Source organism: Micropterus salmoides, unplaced genomic scaffold, assembly GCF_014851395.1.
Source record: "Micropterus salmoides isolate LMB-PRFRI ecotype aquatic unplaced genomic scaffold, ASM1485139v1 Ms_hic_scaffold_15, whole genome shotgun sequence".
Lineage (NCBI taxonomy): Eukaryota > Metazoa > Chordata > Actinopteri > Centrarchiformes > Centrarchidae > Micropterus > Micropterus salmoides.
The window spans coordinates 26,520,434-26,542,033 of NW_024040596.1; the positions used below are offsets into that span (position 1 = coordinate 26,520,434).

A 21,600-nucleotide genomic window follows, 5' to 3' on the forward strand; every position below is an offset into this window, starting at 1 on the left:
TTTTCGTTAATGGTCCGGTTGGTTTTCCCCTGGGCTCGAGCGGCACGCAGAGACGCAAGCTGATTGGTTGATCGACCCTGTCAGTCAAGCAAGAAGCCAATGGCGTCCCCGGAGCTAATGAATTATGCATGAAGTTTGGTTTGGCCAATCACAGCGCAGCTGTGGCCTATTTTTATGAATGGCTGGATTTCATTCACATTTTTTTCAACCATCAATGCCAAGATGCGTTTGTTAAAGGGCCAGCTGCGGTGGAAATATACTAAAGATCGAAACCCGAGGCTGACGCCAGTGTCACCCTGGCTTTTTCCCTGGACTCTAATGATAGATTATTTCACTGTAAGAGCAACTGTATTTGATGAACTGTGGCTGTTAGCTTTAACACGCTGTAACTACTTCATTGAACATATTATCAAACTCTTGTGTTTAAAGTTAACTTTAACACTGTAGTAATGCAACAGATTCGTGTTCCAGGAGGATTAATGGGGATAATAAAAAAGTAAATTTATTTCAATTAAATGATAGAAATGAATAGATTGTAGGAAATACATAAAATCAAATACCTCAAATCACAAATGTTACATAGCACCTGCATCTAAAATACTGCTGCATGCATTAGGCTACTTGCATTGTTTTAATACAAAAACCTGCTTATCTTTATTTATAAACAAATAATTAACTTGCAACACCCTTTACACTGGGAGACAATATGAACCATGAGGTTAGTCAGTCTGTCCATGAATCCAAGTCACCCTAAATGCAAGACCCAACCCACTAGAAAAGCTTGACCAGGCACCATAAATAAAGTCCATCCATCATCAACCGCTTATCCTGCATACAGGGTCGCAGGGGGGCTGGAGCCAATCCCAGCTGACTTTGGGCGAAAGGCAGGGTACACCCAGGTCGCCAGTCCATCACAGGGCCACACAACCACACCTAAGGACAATTTCGGAGACACCAATTAACCTAGCCTGCATGTCTTTGGATGGTGGGAGGAAGCCGGAGCACCCGGAGAGAACCCACGCAGACACAAGGAGAACATGCAAACTCAGGGGTTTGAACACACGACCTTGCTGTGAGGCGACAGCGCTAACCACTGCACCACCGCGCTGCAGTCAAAGTCTAAATGTTACAGCTTTGGCCTGTAACTCAAAATGATTCATTGAGAGAAAATAAGATGTTAAGACTTGTGTGTGTTTGCTCACAACTATGTGTGTGGAGGAACGGCTGTTGAAACCCAAAGGTTAGAGGTCGTAAATAAATAACCATTGTCATTATCACCTCTGTCCCCAAATTAGCGATCCCCCATATAAACTCTACAAAATGCAAACGTCAATAATAGTAAGAACAGACAAACACACAGGATACAGTGCTAACAGTGGTTATCCCAGAGGTCGAAGGCCAAAGGCAAACAGCTTGTCTTTCAGGATATGAGCTCCACTTGGAGATATAGCACTGGAAAAATATGGAGGTGAGAGGGCTTTAAAATATCCACTGTCAAATTTAATTGTACATGTGTGTGAAGCATTAAATAGCAGAGGACATATTTCCGTAAGACAATTTCATAAGCAACAGCCTGCAGGTCCACTGTATGGTGCGCCTCTTCGTTGCTGCGGATGTGGTGGGTGGTCACTTGGAGGCGTGTGGAGAATGAGCACATTGTGTTGCCGTTCTTACTCTTTCCTTAAATAAATGTGCCATATGCAAAGGGTGACATGCTGCTTGTGTACATACCTCTCTTTCTGTATGACTGCGAGTGTGACAGTGGGCATTGTGAAGGCAGGGAGTGATTTAAACTGCATATTTCCTGCTCCCTCAAAGACTACTACTGTAGGTTAGTGTGACACTGACATAACGGCCAGGTCAGCAGTGCTACCTGGGTGCAATGTAGGCTAATCCTAATACTAAGAATCCCTTACTAAACCAGGTGAGGATGCCACAAAAATTCCTCGCTTGTAACATCTGAACCATGATCCTTCATGTAGATGTAGGACCACCTCCCTGGACAGACAGGCACACAGTATGAGATTTGAAGTTTATTTTTGATTTGGGAAACAGCAGTGGAGAAAACAATCTCACTACAAGGTCCATCTTGTAGTTGAGAGGCACATTATTTAAGTATGGAGTTTGCCCAATTGTTAAGGACATTGAATTGCAAATGTACAAAAGTAGCATTTTCAGAGCACTTTAAGGACTTTTGTCCTTGTTGGCTGTAAAGTACTTCACTTCACCTTCAGACTCATTAAGGACAGCTTAAAAAATACAGATCAAAACCAATGCAGCACAACCAGAGACAGGGTCTTTATTCTTCCTTGTTAGATCTGGTGCCTACATTATCCATAATGCAACTTGACCACAGGCGGTGCAATCGAAGCATTCAGGTGTGTTGTAGCTGCTCAAGTAGCCTGGAGCCTCTAGCCTGCAGCAGAGATGAGGAGCGGGCTACAGAGATCTGGTAATCTCACTTCCTCAGACCCAACCAACACTCACTCACATGACATCACTTAAGGCATTTATCAGATTTAGCAGAGCTCCCTTTGGAGCCACAGAATACTTTATATGACTTCATTCACATTTGAAGTGGTACTCCACCTGTAAACACTTTGATGTGTAAAATAGGTGTTCCATGAGTTCCCCTTTAAAGTTAATTGTCAGCTCCAGAACATACTAAACAGGCCACATGGTGAGATTTTTTTCTAAACTGCCCATTTCAAGAATTTACTTTGAACCTCAGCTTTTAAGCCAACATAAAAGAGCTCAGAAAAATGATAAGCTGGATGGAGCTCCTGTTTCCTACCACTGTTTTGATCATTTTCAATACACAAACTATACATCTACATAACATGAAGATCTTTTTTCTTTTAGAATTCAAACTCTTATATATTTTTAGGCTTTATTCACACCAAATCAGGAATTGTGTGATTAGGGCAGGGTTGTGTGGTCTAGTGTCACTACATGGTCTATTTGTGTGACATGTGTGCTCAATGTAACCAGAAATCCCAAATGTGAAGCGACTGTGCAGATTAAAGGTTCAAAGTGTAAAATTTAGTGGCAACTAGTGGTGAGGATTGTGAATTGCAATCAACTTTCCAGTCTACCACTGCCCCCTACTCCTTCAAAGAGCGTAGGTCAGCTACGGAGGCTGACACAGCACAAAAGGTGTCTCGTATGAGACAGCAGAGAGTAGCCAGTTAAGAAATGAGGTTTCTTTAGGTATATTTATTAAGAAATTACATTTACTCACTTTCCACACATTAGATAAAGTTTAAACAAACATTGACAAGGGAAACACATTAATTCTCTCTGTGATTATGTATCCTCTCCAAAACTGGATCAAACACCGAAACACAAACAGTGCAGCACATGCTGTAATCTGAGAAAAATTTGCTGCAGATTCCATTAGCTGAAGTGAAAAAAAAAAAAGCTGAACACTCAATATTTAGGTTGCATGTCCTGCACTTTACCAACTGAGCTAACCAAACAACATGTCAATGAAAGTCAATATTATATCTTATTTTCTAATCCACCATCTGATGGTTGAAAATATTGCTCGGATGCTAAACTAATTTGCTGACCCCTACTGTATATTATTACTACTTCATCTTCTTCTAACGTACATAGTCAACATAGTGATAAGTGTCTGCTCTGCCTGAATTCTACCAGAAATAGAACAAGAAAAACGTAGTGACAGAACGTGTTCTGTAGCGCTGTTTGTCTGTGACGACGCAACGTGGCGACATCCATGGACCCGCTGGTTATGTAGATAGAAATGGCTCATTGTAAGGTAACAAAAACACAACGGTTTATTATGTAAGATCTTTACACACCAGTGAAAACATAGTTATGGATATTATTTTACATTTCTTTGAATAGATCCTCAGAAAAATCGCACATTGGACCTTTAATGTCTTTGCTACAATGCTACATGAACATAACAACATAAAATAAAAATAAAATGGGTGTGGTCTGATCGCCAGCCTTCGTGATTGGCCACTGCAGTGTGATGTCAGGTTGCATTTCTCCAAAAATTGGTTATGCTTTTCACACAGGTCGCTGCGTTTTTTACCCCGACATGCCCCATCGCTAAATGCGCTACACCACATTCAAATGAATGGGAGCAATTTTTGTCGCAATGTCTGATTTGGTGTGAAAACATAATCAGTGAACCTGAACTTTTACCAGGGACATCATAAAGGGGTAGGGGTGGGTGGTGGGGGTAGGATGAGTCTAAGGGCCCTGGGCTGGAAATTTCATCAATAACATAATCAATAATCACTTCTGCCCTCATCATGCAGCTCCAGCGAACCCACCATCAGTCCTCCCTAGTCGTACCCAACTCTCAGTTAAAGGAGACCAAAGGTGAGCAGTATTTTCATTGATACTGTCCTAGCTTGCAAATGTCTGTCAAAATGCACATTTCAAAAGGAGTTAAAATGGGAAAGTAGTGCCTCTGGGCGCAGGATGCTCTCTCACTGAGGGACAAGATGTGACTTGCCTGCTATTAATAGCACTTTAGGAGATAATTCCTGCCTTGTTATCTTAGCAGCCATACTCAAGAAGCCTTGCCAAAGGCACACTCTTCTGAGGCTCCGAGTTGTATAACCATGCTTTCTTTTATTATCTCTCTCTTGTCTCGCTCCCATTCTTACTTCAATGCCTCCGTCTTTGACATTTTCTCTTTTTTCTTCCTAATTCTCTGTCTGTCTCTCTCGCTCTCTCTCTCTCTCTTGCTGTGGCTCTTTTTCTGGCTCTTAAGGAAGCTACTGTGCCACAGACCAGGGCCAAAAGGGCAAAAAGAATATTTAAAAAACACTTAAGAAAATGATGAGGAACTACAAAACCTTCCTGCCGCATAGTGCGGCAACAAAGCCCCTTCACTTTGTCTCTTTTTCTCCAAGGTTTTCTTGGTTGTGTTGGGAGCTCTCTCTCACAATGGTCAGCTTTGGAAATTGCTGTTGTTTCGATTCTGAACACATGTTGTATGTATTTTCTCTTACCTTCCCTCTGTAGCTCTGTGAGGCTGTACTTAGAGGTACAGCAGTACTTTGAGCTAAATGCTTTTGTCAGCATGATAGAATGCTAACAATGACAATGCCAATATTTTGATGTTTAGCTGTTATCATGTTTATCATCATAATTTAGTTTAATGTGTTGGCATGCTAACATTTGGGTCACGGCGCTATAGGAAAAATGCATTTATCGTGCAAGGAATGGATTTTTTGCAGTCCATCGAAAATTGTCGAGCCATGATTCAACTTGCTGGTGGCAAAACATGAAAAGCCAGAGAATTACCAAAGTCGTCTTGTAACAATGCATGTCTATGTGTATGTGTATGGAATTTTATTGTAATCCATTCTACAGTTGGGGACCAGCATAGCCATCGATTTAGCTGTGCTAACAGCATGGGTGAAAATGAAACCACATTTTGCAGAGATCCTTTAGTTTTTAATTTGATTGCATTTCCTGCGCCGTGAGCACATTTTCTTTCATATTCTCCACGTATTCTTGAAGAAAAAATTGAGTTGACCTTTTAATACATTTCACAATTCACCGTGACCAGAGCAGCCTGTGATTAAGCTAATGTCTTAAATTGTCGAATATAAATATGCATGTGCTAGGAGAGGAAAAAGCCATAAGAACACTCTACAATAGTACAGCAATGAACAATACCTTTGTCTGTGGTGGAATTTAAGGTAATAGCACTTTACATGAGCATTTCCATTTCATACTACTTTATACTGATGCTCAATTAAGAGAGACATGTACTTTTTACAGCTTGTGTTACTTTTTACTTTATAGATTGGGATTTTACATACAAAAATAATAAGTTTATAAATGATGCACTATTATAGATTAAAGGTCAAAATGGTATATACAATAGTTAAAATTACTACAACTACTATTACTACAGCAAAATGCTACTTAATACATCCATAATAATAATCCAATAATATAAGACATATTAGTAAAAAACTCTTTGCTGGGTGAAGGCCTTTTCCTAATAATACTTCTGTACCCAAGAGTCCAGTAGGGAAATGCAGTAACCATTGTCTCACCGTTTGTTCACTCATCAAAGATTTCCTCTCAGACTGAATGTGACTGTTTAATGTCATCAGTGACTCACAGCTGTTGTTGGATGTATTTTGTCCTCAAATGATCTATAAAGATTAAAAGAATCAGATTTCTGCCTTTATCAGGCTTCTCTAACAGACAGTATGTGTGTAACACATTGTGATCATATCACATACGAGTAAATAAATAACAGAAGTGTACAGAGTTCAAAGGTCTAATTAGAAACACAGAAAGAGCGCAAGGACTGCTAGAATCTGTTGCTATATGTTTATGTCAGTTAAGAAAACAAGGGACAAAATTCATTTTCAACCTCCTGTTTATTTGGTAAAATGTTTTCTCCATCAAAATGCCGACAGCTAACAAACAGCGACGGTGACATACAGTAGAGATAGACATAGGGCAGACTACAGAGGTTGGAGATATTGATTTGTCAACCTCTTTCATCCAATCAGGTCCTGGACAACACAGGGGACGGTCTGTCCTTCACCCTCTGTGGGCTCAGAGTCCCCTACCATACTGACCCTGAGGGGGAACAGAAGGCTCATATCACAGACATGGAGTTTACAAATCCGATAACTTGATTAACTGTCCTCTTGGTTACATACAGTAGCTTTACCCTACCTTGTAAAACGCCCCTGAAGCTGTGTGATGACTTTGCTGTTGTGATATGTTGTATCTGATTTGTTTGCCGCTCTGTAAACTGTGATTCGATGATTTAATGTGCAAGTAGAGCCACAACGCGCTGCCAGGGCTCTGCTGTATCTGAGCCTCTGATGTCACTCAATACCGCTAATCTGTCCCAGGATGAGAACTGGATCACACTGGTCAGGACAGTAGGGCCACCTCTGCCTCGGAGGGGAGGAGGGAGGGGACCAAGCAAAAGTGGGGGGAGGGCCTGAGATAGTTCTACATGGGGGCGAGCAGATGGTTCACATCACATTCACATCATTGGATAACTCAAGATGGTTGTATGACTGCAGAGTTAGCCATGTGAGGGATAAAAATACTGTGAATTGACATTAGATCTATTACACGTGGGTTTAATTACATTGAACAACCACTTTGTCTGACATCCTCGTTTGTTTAGTTTTCCGGCTCTTCTGAATTATTAAATCCCACTTTAAATATAGAAGAGGTTTCCCAGTCATAATACTACATGGATGTTGACGTGAGCACTAATTACATGGTATGGTAATTACGATAACTTGATATGACATGAAGAATGCAGCAGTTGAGGAAAAGATTGACACCACTTTCCCAGTCTGTATGTTAGGTATGGGACTAGAACCAAGAGGTGATTAGCTTAGCCTGGCATGCACCTGTAAAGCTCACCAATTAACACACTGTGGCCCCATCCACACCACTGCGTTTTTGTTTTAAAACGGAGACCTTTTGCTACGTTTGCACCTCCCATCCAGACTAAGACGGAGAAAACCAACACCTAAAAAGGACATGTTTGAAAACGCTGCCGACCCTGATTTTTGGTTTAAAACTCCGGGATAGTGAAAAGGAGAACGTTAGAAACGATGACGCAGACGCTCATGTTTGTCTCTCCGAATGGGTCTTGTAAGTCATGCAAAGTAGAAACACAAAAACAGCTGCTTTTAACTCCTGTGTTAAATTCAGTAATCGTTATTGGTCCATACAAAATAAAATCTGGTGTGATTCTTTGTTTGTACAACTTTATTCTTTCGCCAAATCTTCTGTAACTATGGAAAAGGTCATCTGCTTCATGTTTATACCGGCACGCGCATCCCCAGTGTACGTGAATGGCCACTTTATGTGCGTTTTAAGCCGTTTTAATATAGACAGAGATCAACTCAGATACGCAGCTAAAACGCTGGTGTGGACAGAGATCGTATTCATTTTAAAACTCCATTTCTAAACAAACATGGAGTAGTGTGGATGGGGCCTGTATCTCCATCCATTCATTATCTAAAACAACTTATCCTTTGCAGGATCGCTGGAGGGCTATACCCTGGATAGGTCGCCAGTTCATCACAGGGCTGACACATAGAGACAAACAGGCATTCACGCTCACATTCCCACCTAAGGGCAATTTAAAATTTAAAGTTAACCTATTAACAGTGGGAGGAAGTCAGAGTACCTGGAGAAAACCCACGCTGACACACAATATCACCAGAATAGCAGGGAACAACAGGGAAACCTCCTGTTATTCCAGTTATTCTTAAATATTCATATTCTTACATTATTCGAAGATGGTTACCACTGCTAAACAGACACGAACAAACTCTTTTTAAAGTAGCAAAACTGGCTGTATTAGTGTTAATATTGGATAATGGTAATTGCGTGATGGTGGCTTTGGAGCCACGTTGTCAGGATTACAAGTTTCCCAAATCTCAAATTTTCCCCACAGTTCACAATTTTCCTAAATTTCAAATTTCCCATTTGGCTGCTAGTAGTTACATTTTGAACAATATGACTTGAATGTGACAACATCACTTCCTGGAGTCTTACTGTCACATTGAGGTTGGCAGGCAACCAGCAAAAACAGTGCACAGAGTGACGTTTTGAGTGGACGGATTATTGTTTGTCAAGAAATAGGTACACCATGTAACTCCCCACAAGTCATCCTGTTTGTGTACAGATTAAAGAAACAACATACAACGGGTTAATGAATGAGCTTTAGAGTTGTTGGCAACCTTAACAGAGCCAGGCTAGCAGTTTACCCCCTACGTCCAGTCTTTATGGTACGCTGAGCTAATCACCGCCTGGCTCCAGCTCTGACATAATAGTGGTATCGATCTTCTCGTCTAACTCCCAGCAAAAAACTGAATTAACATGTTTCCCAGAATGTCAAACTATTCCTTGCAGGAAAAAATCCACCAGGCTGGTTGAGGTGATAAAAACTTAATAGCTCCTGGTAACATAGCTTGATATATTTAAGCATCCAAGGGTGGATTCTTACTTTAATTTTACTGAACCTACATGTGCCTTGTAAATGCTTTGACCACCAGAATACAATACAGTATAAGGCTGGTGATGTTCTGAGTTTTTCTAATTGTGAACAAATCCCATGAAAAGACCAAAACCAGCAATTAATCTATCCTACTAAACAAGAATTGCCTGTGTAGCTAAATCCTCATACAGACTAATTCTCTGTGCCACAGACAAACCTTTTGTACAAAACTAATTAAAAACACTTCAGTGAGCCACACCCTTACACAGGGGTCCTCCATTACAATGAACATGGGCAACATTTTTTTTTTAAAATTCACTCCCACATGAATACCCCCCTGCTTCCAGATATGATCAATAGAGCACCAAATGTGTATTAATCCATAGCTGAAAATAGTCTCTAAAAAATGTAATTTTAAAGTAATGTTTCCTAAAAACTACAGTGTCCAGATTTTTAGTAAATTACTGAGCCTTTAAAGAAAAAAAATGAAATATATGTGACCTGTTTTAAAGATTTAAGAACTGAGTGCCACAGACAGGGTACCGAGAGGGTCAGTCACAAATTGTTGGTTTTAGTCTTTTTTAAAATGGGATTTGTTTCCTTTAAGGCCAACTTGCTTCCCGGACTAACTTAACCCGCACATAAAGATAGACATAGACATCACCTCCCTTGTTTGATAAAAAAGGTCTGTTCAGTAGCAGTAAATTACATCAGCCCATTACCATGATGGTGACTGACTGAAGGTCAGCATGACACAAAAACTGCAAAGCCGGGCTGCGAAATACTGATAAAATTATCTTTTTTGTCTAAATGCCGTGGGCCAGCTGTTGACAGTCGAGGATAAAGCAGTTCCTTTTTGGTCATTTTTAGGGCATATGTTATTGAAAATGTTTCTACAAATAATCATCGTTTTTATGATTTGATGATTTCTAGTTTTCTCTGTCTTCTGTGTGAGCTCTGTGCAAAGCTGAGAGCACAGAGCGGGTCCATTTATTTGTTAAGGCAATTGATTACTTCAAAGAACAGGAATAGACATGAGTTGTGACACATATTTCAAATTGACTCAGACAGTCTCTGTGTGGGCTTTCAGGTTGCTGCCCTTAGATCCGACAATAAATCACAAATGGATGTTGTAATCGTAGAAACTTCATCTGGGAATTCTACTTTCTTTTTTTTTATGTTACAAGACAGCTTCTTCCCGGTCTTTTCTTGCACATGATTATAAACATGCTGCCAACGAAAAAAATGAAAAGAAAACCACAACAAATAAATATATCAGATAAATGGAATTTTTTAAGAAAAGAAACAAGTTTGAATAGTCTGGTCCACACTCTCCTTTTTTGTTCATTCTCCTTTTGTTTCAGCAGGCATGCGGTGATGTAAGTTAACTTCAGATAAAATATTATAAACAAATATATACACTTAATATAGCTGTCTAAAACCATCCTTTCAATAAATGTAAAGTTACTGTAAACATGCACTCTTTTCCACTGAGTTCTCTTGGCACCCAGGCTCCATTGTGGTCAACTACAAATGTGGAAGAAATGATAATAATGTGCTGTATTTTTTATCTTGTGACATTCCCACAGTGTTGTTGAAGTATTACGGTTGTGTTAAATATCTTTCAATAGGTGTATATTTAAAGATAAATCATTTAGATGGATGAAAGTGACGCATAAATAACCTGAACTCCATCCCAGTTGATGTTAATGTTGTTAAGAAGAACCTAAAATCACATATCCACAGTGTGAGGATCCACTGGACATCCTGTCTGTTTTCATGGGGACTGGGTGCGAAGAGTAATGCCTCAGTGTATTTTAAAGGGAAACAGGGTGTAAAGGCATCAAAGCCTGACCCTAAAGTGGAGCTCAGTTTGTATCGTCAGAACATCTGACCAGTCTTCCTCTGCCCTGCACTGTTAACACATTTCAGCAGGGCGCAGGACAGTTTTCCACTAACATACAGACTATGGATAATTTGAGTTTACCATTTTGAAGACATCACTGTATAGTATTAGTTAGGTTGATTTCCTAAGCATGATGGCTCATTCTGGTAGGGTAAGTGTGTGTGATAAAATAATCTCAACTCATGGTTCATGTGTTCCCTTTACCTACAACCTTTTTTTGAAGCTCATATCAATGTTTGACGAAATATATCATCATCGAAATTCAATGATGATATATTGGTTGATATTCTTTTGAGTTTTTTTTTTTTTTTTTACATAAACATTAACACAAGGAAAATGATATGTTCTGAACGGGACCTTCTACACATCTAAATGTGACTGAATACGAACTATATTATTTAGCCCCCTCAGGATGAAAAATGATACGATATGATTTTTACAATACTTAGGGAGTTTGCAGGTATGAACAAATACCTGCAAAACTATTGACATTCCCATCCGCTTCAGCTGTAATTTGTGTTTAGAGCTAATTAGCAAACATTAACATGCTAACACGCACACACTAAGATGGAAAACGTGGTAAACAACATGTTAACATTATAATATGAGCATGCTGTCATTAGCATTTCGCTCAAAGCACAGCTGGACTAGTACAGCCTCATAAAGCCACTTTGTTTGCACCTGAAACACACAGTGTCTTTGAAATTTCTGTACTACTGTTTCTTGTCTGTCAACATATAGCTACACCAATACGATATCTCTGCAACAAGCTTTATTATTGATCTAGCTCTACTTGACCCAGCTCCATTTGCAGTCGAGGACCATGTGTAAGGCTCTGTAAAGCAAGTATATGAACCATGAGATTATTTTGTCACACATTCTGTAATTGTGATGAAATTTTTGTTCCTGTTTCTTCTGCAAGCAAGGAAGAAGCCACGTCAGAGAGAGAAGACGATACACTAAACTCAAATATAAAATTAGACAAAGTGGAAAACTGCCTTGAGAGAGTGACTGTAGAAGCTCTGTACGGTGAAGAATACTGATCTGAACCCCTCTAAGCTAAGAATTCCACATTAATAACAATGATATATTAAAAACACATTCTTGTGTACAGTATATGTGAGCTACACCTACTTTCCAGAAATATACATATACTCTTTCTGCACATACTATGTAATAGAATTTGGTATATTGTGGGGACAGTAATATGTATACATTCTTTATAAACACTGAACTAAGATCCCCTGTGAACAGTTTCTGAATGATATATATCCATCTTCAACACTCCTATTTTGTCTGTTTCCTCCACTGCCATCGCATCATTATTTGGTGTAGTGAAACAAATCGGGAATGCATTAAAACCACCCAGCACATTGCTGCAGGGGCAAGCTCTGGGGTTTGCACTCTGACAGCACACTTGACATTGTGATTTGATGTTTGACACTGTAATTAGGCGTAGGGTTTCACTGGAGGAGAGATAGACCTTCCTTGAAATAGAGGCATAAATTTAGTTCCCCTGTCACTGCTCTGGTAAATAAAAACCATGGGGGCCCCGCTGTGATACCCTTGAAGGGTTTTATTTCCATCCTTGAACCAGTAGAAGTGTCCTATGGCATACGGTGCACAGGAGCCGATTCGATTTGGATGGAATTCACGCAACTGGACAGGACATTTCCTCTGCTGGAAGTCTCTAAATATGTAGGCCAGTGATGCTATGGGGCTAAAATCTCTCCACGTTTCCACCAACTCCAGGCCACTGTTACGCCCCACTGCCATCAACCCACAAACAAAATAAGTCAATAATGGATGAGGCTTTTCCACTCCTCTCCTGTCCTCGCGCTGTCAGTCTGTGGGGAGTCCCCGGAGCGAGCGCTCTTACAAGCAACCGCCGTTTCATTATTCATACAGGTGTTTTAAAGAAGAGGACGATCTTACTCTATTTACTCACTAGCCTTGTAAACAACCACGATCACTGTAACCTCATTCTCTTTCTCTCTTTCTGTAGTGTGTTGTAGCTTCTTCTTTCTCTACTGGCTAACCATAAACCTGCTTTTTAATCCCCCATCCTCTAACTATCACTCACTTTACTTTATTTAAGGACCGTGAGGGAATCCCAGTAGCCAAAGTTGTGTTTAGCGGGCAGTGCAGTACTGGCATATAGCTGAGTGTTTTTGGGTAGAGTGCGGCTTGGACTGAGAGACTTGGCTGCTGCAAGTGGCTCAGACCAAACCCATGGCTGTGATGGAGGTTTGGAGACAAGACTAGAGGGTGATGGTTACACAGGAATAGGTCGGTACAGTATACGGAGAGTCTTTCATTTCGGTTGCCATTGCTGCAGGTTCGTTTGGGAATAAATTGTGTGCAGGCATTCTGACTTCATGAATGTTCCACTTGTCAATGTGATCCTGTTAATGAACTTCCCACGTTCAAACTCCAAGCTAGGAACAGTGTCCCAGTCGTCTGATGGAGCTGCCTATACAGCGGGTGGCGTGTGTGTGTGTGTGTGCAAATATGTACTGTTTATGTGTGTGGTTTTTGACTTTGTTTGTGCATGCACGTGTCCTAGTCGCGGCTCCGGTTGCGTTTTTTGAAGAAAAAGAACGGTGTCTTCTGAGGCGGGCCCAGTAAAATGGGGACCTGGTTCTTGTGTGTGATCCTGATCTGCAAGATTCAGATAGAGAAGGACATAAGAGAAGTATTAGGTTGGAACAGCAATCTGATCTCAATATCTTTTCAGACAAATTTAAAAGGTTGACGGTCTTCACTTCCTGGCTCTTCACAACAAACTGTTACAAATCAGTCACTGCGGCCTTGCAAATAACTCACATAACACAACAAAAAGCTTTCTATCTTCCACCCACATCAAGGTCCACTATGATAAAATGAAAAAATGGTTGAAAAACTGTGGGTATGAATAGATAATAGCTGAATAGCATGTAGCCAGTCTGTGATATCTGATGGCATGAGTGGTGTGCAGAGGAGGAAGACGGACAAAAGAGCAGGGAAATGAACCAAGATAGGACAAAAGCTGAGTAACACTCATCTTGGTCAGGCATACAGCTGACGTTATCAGCTGTCAAGAATAAGTGGCTGTCCACTGGCATCCAGGGGACGCTTAGAAGACCCTAAATCCTCATCCAGACTGACACAGTGACGTGGGTCTAGCCTGGTGTTGTGCTTACACGTGAGCCTGACTATATTCAGATGGCATCAATTCACCAGTCAAGAGCCCACTTTTGCAGCCGGTGTCTGTCTTCCAAGTCCTGAGACTTTGCCTGCCACTAGATTAACAATACACCAGACCCCTGACCCTAACAACAGATGAACCCACAAAATGGTGGCCCTTTGTTACTTTTTTTTTGGCTGAGACTGAGGCCATGAGGTTCTTGCCTGCAAGCTCAGACCTCGCTCCAGGATGGGGCCCTGGTTACCCTCATGTGAGCAAGGTCATTTCTTTCTGAAGATGGCAATCCTTAGTGTCTTCAAATCACTCTTAGCTCAGCCCTGCATTAAAACAACACAGGGGTCTGCGTTGGTGGGGGCAAGTTGTTTAAGTTCCTGAGACAATGACATACGATCCAGGCAGCCCAGTTGGAGTAGACAGATTAATGCATTCAAAGGCTTATCAGACCCCAAAAACACAGCACAGTGGTTTATAATGTGGTCTTAGCCATTTGCTTTGGGACAACGCACCAGGAGCTTCGGCCCTGGGAAACACTGCTCCCAAGGCTTCAGGGGCACACAAACCACTTCACTATGATGAGCCTGTGTTCAGTCCAACATTAGCACTGCAATGGCAGAGCAGAGGTGCCACGCTCTGGCAGAAAACGCAGGATCGTCCAGCCAAAAGTTTAATCTGGCTCGACTTTTGCCTCAACACAATGTGATATCATCCAGCAACGCATTACTGTGGCCAATGAAATACGTGCAAGTGCACCCTCCCGGTAAATTACTTTTGAATCAGAACAGACATTTCTCCTGTTTACCTGGTTGTCATCACGATAGAGGATAAAATGATTGCTGCTGTGATACCCTTCCAGAGCTGAAAAATATTTCCTCACAGCATTATAAAGCATTCTGCAGTGTTTTGGTGTCTGATTAGGCTTCATAGTCATGCATCAATTTCTAAAACTGGATTTCCTGGATTGTACTACATCATCTTACCTGAAGCAATAATACAGCCCTTTGTGTTTTTTTTGCTTTGTGTTTGGTCCTAACACATAGTAAAGGGCCACTCAAAGAAAGATGTGTGATAAAAGTGAAAGTGAAATATTGATTGTCAACTCAAAACACTGGATACAAAATTATTTCTTGACAATTCATTTGATTTTCTGACTGACTCTTGTGATTGTTCTGGATTTTGAGTTGCTCATATGTACAAAGACAATTTCAAAAGTACAGTATGATAAACAGGTCAGTTTCCTTTCCCCCAATTACTGGTTAAATGAATCTGACCAGTGACTCCCAATCAATCTTGCCGGTAAAAACAGAGTACTGAGATGAAAGTTATTCACGTGGTTTTACAATACAGAAATCCTAACAAATGGTTGTCTCTGTGACAAAATACAGGGTTCTCTTGGGTTTAAAGGGGCATTCTGCAAAATGAGAATCATTTTCTTAAAACAATTTTGCAACATGGGGGCAGTGATTCTGATTTAACTCTTACTGTGCAGGGGGGCTGCATCCAGGGCTCTCCATCTATCTGCATGGGCAGCCGACGGGACGTCCTGTGAAGAGAGAGCAGAAGGATAAGGAAGATGGGGGGAGGGGGCAGAGAGAAAGACAGAGAGAGAGAGAAAGAAAGAGAGAGAGAGAGAGAGAGAGGACAGGGTGGGGTTGGAGGTTGTGAAGGTCAGATCACACACACCTCTCATGCCTGTTCACACTGTCCCAGGACAGGGTCAAACACTGCACCCTTTGTTCCCATGAGACCCATTCCCAGACAGGCCCCCACTCTTTAAACTCACAGACCCTCTGTATACACACACACGCACATACACACGTACACAGACACACACTCAAAGTTGGTTTAAGAATTTCATGCAAGCCTCTCCGGGCTAGAGAAACTCAGTATGGGAGAATGAGTGTGATGAATGCTCTTTTAACTCTGGTCTAGGAAAATATTAGGGGCCGTTTGCTGAACAAGTGAGAGAACAACTCGTAAATCTCACTTATTTGGTACAGTAACTGGCTCACTGCAGATGTTGCAAGAGCAAAAAAAACATCTGAACTAAAACCACTTTGAATAAAAAAAAACATGTGTCTGCACACTTAGATGTGTTTGATGGAACTTTATAGTACATTAAAAGTACAGTATCAAATACGTTATCAAAGCCGCCCTTTATATTTCCTTATTTATTTAGGTCAGCTTTCAAAATGTTTTAGTAACTAAAAGTTATATATATAGTAAATAACTAAAACTCAATAATAATAATAATATAATAAACTAAATAATGTTCAATACGTGTCGCAACATAACACATGTGACTCACTAAAATAACTCACTAAAATTTGCTCCAAATTCTGGAAGTCCCAAAACACAACTATTAAGTTGTTTATTTTAAGTTATGGACAAGAAGGACTGACTCTGATGTGCTCAGTGAGATCATTTCACCGAAGAGACTAAACAGTCTGCTCCACTTGCAATGAAAGGGTGCTGTTGCAGAGTGGCGTGGCTGAAAAACTATCTTTGACCAAGCTGCATATGGTTCAAAAGGGACTGTGCATGTGCATCAGTTGATACAACACCGGGTGTCTGCAAAGACCGACGTGTTCACGTGTGTTTGTCTGTCTGCACAGATGTAAACAGTCTGTGTGGACTCTCATGGATATGGGAAAATTATAAAAAGTTACATAACCCATGCCATTGCAGCCATGCAGACGTGTAAAACGTAATTTGTGCTTTACTTACATATATTACTAATTGGTGCTAGATAATATCTACCACAGTTGACAGCAGCAGACAACATGAGCTAAAAGTGAGATACCTTCAACCTGAACGCTCTTTACTAATACACAGCATAAGAAATTCATTAGCATCAGAGCCTTGTAAGTATAGATATCTAGCAAACTAGGAACCAAATCCAAAAACACTCAAGCCCCAACACTACAGACAGATCATTTTTCATCTTGTGATTGTGAGTCAGTCCTTGGCTCCAGTGGCTCACTTAGTAAAGCATGTCGTTGAAATATATAATTTATTAGGTACAGGCACGTTATTGTTTGGATACTGCAGGGATTTTAGCCTTCAAATGTACAAAACACTCTAAAGGAATACATTTTTGATCATGCATGTATGGAACAGCGATGGATTCATTTTGTGTAGAAAGTACAGTTTCCAGTTGGTTGACCAGACGGAAGATAAAAGGAGGGGAGGGGAGTGACACAAGACAGATGAAGAGAAGGATGGAGAATGAAGATCAGAAGGTGGCAGGAGGGAGGAGGATGGCTGAATGTGGGAAAAAAAATGGAGGAAGCAGCTGAGAGACAGGAGGTTCTGACCTGATGGTGACGTTGGCACACTGAGCCAGTCTGCGTCCTGCACTCTTCAGTCCAGTGTAGATCTGCCCCATCTCTATTGCCCCTTCAAGGCCAACAACCTCCAATAGCTGATCACTGAGATCTGGGTGGAGAGGGTCACAGAGAGGGTGTAGAGAAAGACAGAGAAACATGTAGAGATGTTATGGAGTTCCATTATAGGGGCTTTGCTTGACCAAACTCAAGAAGAGAGGTGTTGAGAGTCTGAAGCTGACAGACTGAGGCATTAATAGACACTTCGAGTTCTGCTTGCACTTTTGAGTCCTGTAACTGTGTTTGTGTGTGCTTAATTCTAATTTGTACTTTTTAAGGCATCAGTTTGCTCATCAAACAGGATCTGAAACCCCAAAATCACAAACACACAGAAACACACACAAATCGACCAGATGTGTTACATTTACATTTACTCATTTGGCAGATGCTTTTATCCAAAGCAACTTACATTTGAGGAACAACATACAAGCATCAAATACAGATCTACAACTGACAATACATACTAGTAAGAGCAGCAATAAATACTAGTAAGATCTCACAGTACATATCACATCAATGGGGTAAATACCTAGGGAAGGAAGTAAGAGTTAACAAAAAAGTGCAATCAATACAAAAAAGTGCAATCAATACAAGATAATTGTAAGGGACTAGAAGAAGAAGAGAACAGGAAGTGCATGTTAGAGGTGTTATAAGAGGAAGTTTTCTCGGAAGAGATGAGTTTTCAAGACCTTCTTGAAGTTAGGGAGGCAGTTGTGTGAGGTAGATGGGTGCAGACCCAGTAGTCACTCTGTATGCAAGCATTAGTGACTTGAATTTGATTCTGGAGGCCACGGGGAGCCAATGGAGGTCACTGAGTAATGGAGTGACATGAGTCCTTTTGGGCTGATCAAAAACCAGACACGCTGCTGCGTTCTGAACCATTTGTAAGGGTTTCACCACACAAGCTGGAAGACCTGCTAGGAGGGCATTGCAATAGTCGAGGTGAGAGATAACCATGGCCTGTACCAGAAGCTGGGTGGCGTACTGAGTGAGGTAGGGCCTGATTTTCCTTATGCTGTATAGAGCAAAGCGGCATGACCGAGAGACAGTAGCAACATGGTCTGAAAAGGACAGCTGGTCATCAATCATGACACCAAAGGTTCTCACCACCCTGGTTGGAGTGATGGTAGAGGAGTCAATTTGTAGTTTGATGTTATGGTGGACAGATTGCTTGGCTGGAATGACCAAGAGTTCAGTCTTAGAGAGGTTTAGTTGAAGGTGGCAAGCCTTCATCAATGCAGATATGTCCGAGAGACAGTCCGTGATCCGCACCGAGACGGTGGGGTCGTCTGGTGGGAAGGATAGGTAGAGTTGCGTATCGTCTGCGTAGCAGTGGTAAGAGAAGCTGTGCGGGCAAATGATCAGCCCCAGTGAGGTGGTGTAAATTGAGAAGAGAAGGGGCCCTAGCACTGAGCCTTGGGGCACCCCTGCGGAGAGGCAGTGGGAGGAGGATAATTGTCCTTGCCACAAAACATTGTAGGAACGCCCCGAGAGTAGGATTCAAACCACAGGAGTGCTTTACTCGAGATGCCCATTGCTGAGAGAGCGGATAGCAGGATCCTGTGGTTGACTGTGTCAAAGGCAGCTGATAGGTCAAGCAGGATAAGAAACGAAGATTGGGCTGCAGCTTTTGCGGACCTTAGGGCTTCTGTTACAGACAGAACAGCCGTTTCAGTAGAGTGGGCACTCTTAAAACCAGACTGATATGGATCTAGGAGGTCATTCCGTGAGAGGAATTCTGAGACCTGTTTGAATACTGCCTGTTCAATAGTTTTGGATAAAAATGATAGAAGAGACACCGGCTATGGGTCAGGAGTTCTGATACTTCGCTCTCTGTGAGAGGAGTAAACGAGGAGAGTGAAGAACCATTGACCTGGGAGGGCAGAGGAAAAGATGTAGTACTGCTACACTGGTTGAGTTTGAGTGTTTTAGAGAATTGGCTAGTTATAGCCGCAACTTTGCCTGTGAAGAAGACATCAAAGGTATCAGCGGACAAGTTTGTGGGTGGTGGAGGTAGAGGAGGATTTAGTAGCGCTTTAATAGAGGAAAATAATTTCCTTGAGTCAGTGGCACTGCTAATTCTGTTCTTATAGAATGCAGTTTTGGCAGCACTGATGCTTGTTGAGAAGGAGGAAAGGAGCAGATGGTAGCCCTTAAGGTCGGCGGGGTCTTTGGTTTTTCACCATTAACTTTCAGCGTCTCTGAGATCAGTATGGAGCCCATGGATGGTATCAGTTAGCCACGGGTGGGACTGGTTCGGGCGAGAAGGCTTGGTGAATAGAGGACACAGGCTACCCACGTACAAGCTTAGTGTAGAGCACAGAGATTGTGTGGCATCCTTGACCTCAAGTGAGGAAAATGTGTTGAGGGAAGGTAGAGTGGAAGCTACCACTGAGTCCGAGTGAGTGGGAGACAGGTTGCGGAGGTTGCTGCGGTGTGAGACAAACAGTGTTGGAACAATGGGCTGTTCCTGTAGGCATACCGTGAACTGAATGAAATAGTGGTCTGACACATGTAGAGGTGTGACTGTTAGGCACTCGGCACAGTTTCGGACAAGAACGAGGTCAAGCACCTTGGCAGCTTTGTGGGTTGGGGGGCTGAGAACCCATGTTAGATCAAAGGACTGTGTTAGAAGAGACTGTCTGAAAGTGTGAACCCTCATCATCTTGGATGGCTGGCTATTCACCCAGACTTCAAATGTGGCCATTCGGAACAGCTATAAACACTTTTGCATTTAGGTATGGTCGGAGGCCACTGTGAACAAACATTTCAAGCTTAACCTAGCCTCCTCGTAATCTTCTTTTAATTTCCCTTTGTGTTCTCTCTCTGGTTGAAATCTGATCATTTGACATTTCACTTACAACACACTAGCTCATAAACAATGATACTATTGAGAAATGATGTGTTTGTATGGCCCCAGCAACTTCACGGGTTTTTATAAATGAAATATTAGAGAGAAATCTGAGAAATATTCCATCTTCACAGCCAGTGTGATAATATGTGACGTGCTACATCAGAATCAAATCTCATACCCTCTCAAACAACTGTGTTGGTGGCAAATCATCTACACTAATTAACTGTGGTTATGTACAGATCACAACTCCAAACATGGTAACAGAAACCAAGCTGCCCGAGCTGGACAGGCCGACAAATACTTTATTTTGATAGTTATTATTTGATTTCTGTATGCTTTTCTTGTTAGCTTAGTTTAGTTTTTATCAACGTATTGATTTCTACATCTTTTCATTAGTCTTGTTCAGTTTATTGGAGATTGTTGAAAAATGTGGTGTGATGCTACAAACAAAAATAGACCCAGAACTGAATCAGATATCTGCCTCTGTAACGCATTCTCCATGGCTAATCATGCAGGTTAGTGCGGAGCTCTGAGAGTTGATTAACTTTGTTCAGGCAGGCAGGCTGGTGCCAGCTGAACACCTAAACATATTCTAGTCTTCTCCCTTGCACTCGAAAAGCACAGTTTCCCCTGACTGCCTTTCTGTCTTTCTTCAGTGCTGAATGATACCTTAAAATGTCAAAGAAATACTAAAGTATTCCTCTGAAAGTTCCTCTGCATTAAATCTGCAACCATCCAAACTGTGTATGCTGTCTTGCAATTACATGTTCCTAATGTCAATGCCAGACACAAAAGGCAAAAAGAATTAAAGAACAGAAAATAATAATATGTACTTGATTTAATGGCTTTAGCAGAGTTTGCAGCAGGAGAGAAAAGTTTGTGAAAGGCACTGAGGGAAACCAGTCAAACCATTCCCTGAGGTTCTCAATCTTCCATCCAGCCCAGACAAGCTACGACTGGCAGCTCTGCATGTTGTGACAGGAGCCACAGGCTGCAGGTCTGTCTGTCTGTTACAGTGTAAACAATGTTAATAATTTCCCAACATCGTCAGACCTCGCTGACCCTGTTGGCTTTGTTTCAAACGACAAACAGGAAACTGTGGTGTGTTTGTGCTTTGCACTGGAAGGGAAATGTGTTCTGCAAAAGCCTGATGCAACACAGGGGTCGTGGCTTTGCACGTTTTGGAGGAATTTAAGATAAAAGTTGTGTATACATAGCGACATAAGTACAGAGAACATTTAAATGTGTTTTTTCTTATCCTGTGCTTATTCCTGTAATCAA

The 21,600-nt window shown here is 41.4% G+C and overlaps 1 protein-coding gene across 3 annotated transcripts in view; it reads right to left on the reverse strand.

Moving 5' to 3' along the window:
- Positions 1–6,370: 6,370 nt before the first annotated feature.
- The window catches only part of LOC119904552 (diacylglycerol kinase beta), a 119,369-nt gene continuing 104,139 nt past the window's right edge, over positions 6,371–21,600 (reverse strand). For 2 of the 3 annotated variants that reach the window (XM_038721329.1, XM_038721327.1), the window contains 3 exons: positions 17,397–17,517; positions 15,562–15,622; positions 6,371–13,556 (listed from right to left, as the gene is read on the reverse strand). In XM_038721329.1, coding sequence (XP_038577257.1) covers positions 13,458–13,556; positions 15,562–15,622; positions 17,397–17,517 — 281 coding nt within the window. In that variant the 3' untranslated portion in view covers positions 6,371–13,457. The remainder of the gene's footprint in view (positions 13,557–15,561; positions 15,623–17,396; positions 17,518–21,600) is intronic. The other variant, XR_005444723.1, reaches the window with a different exon arrangement.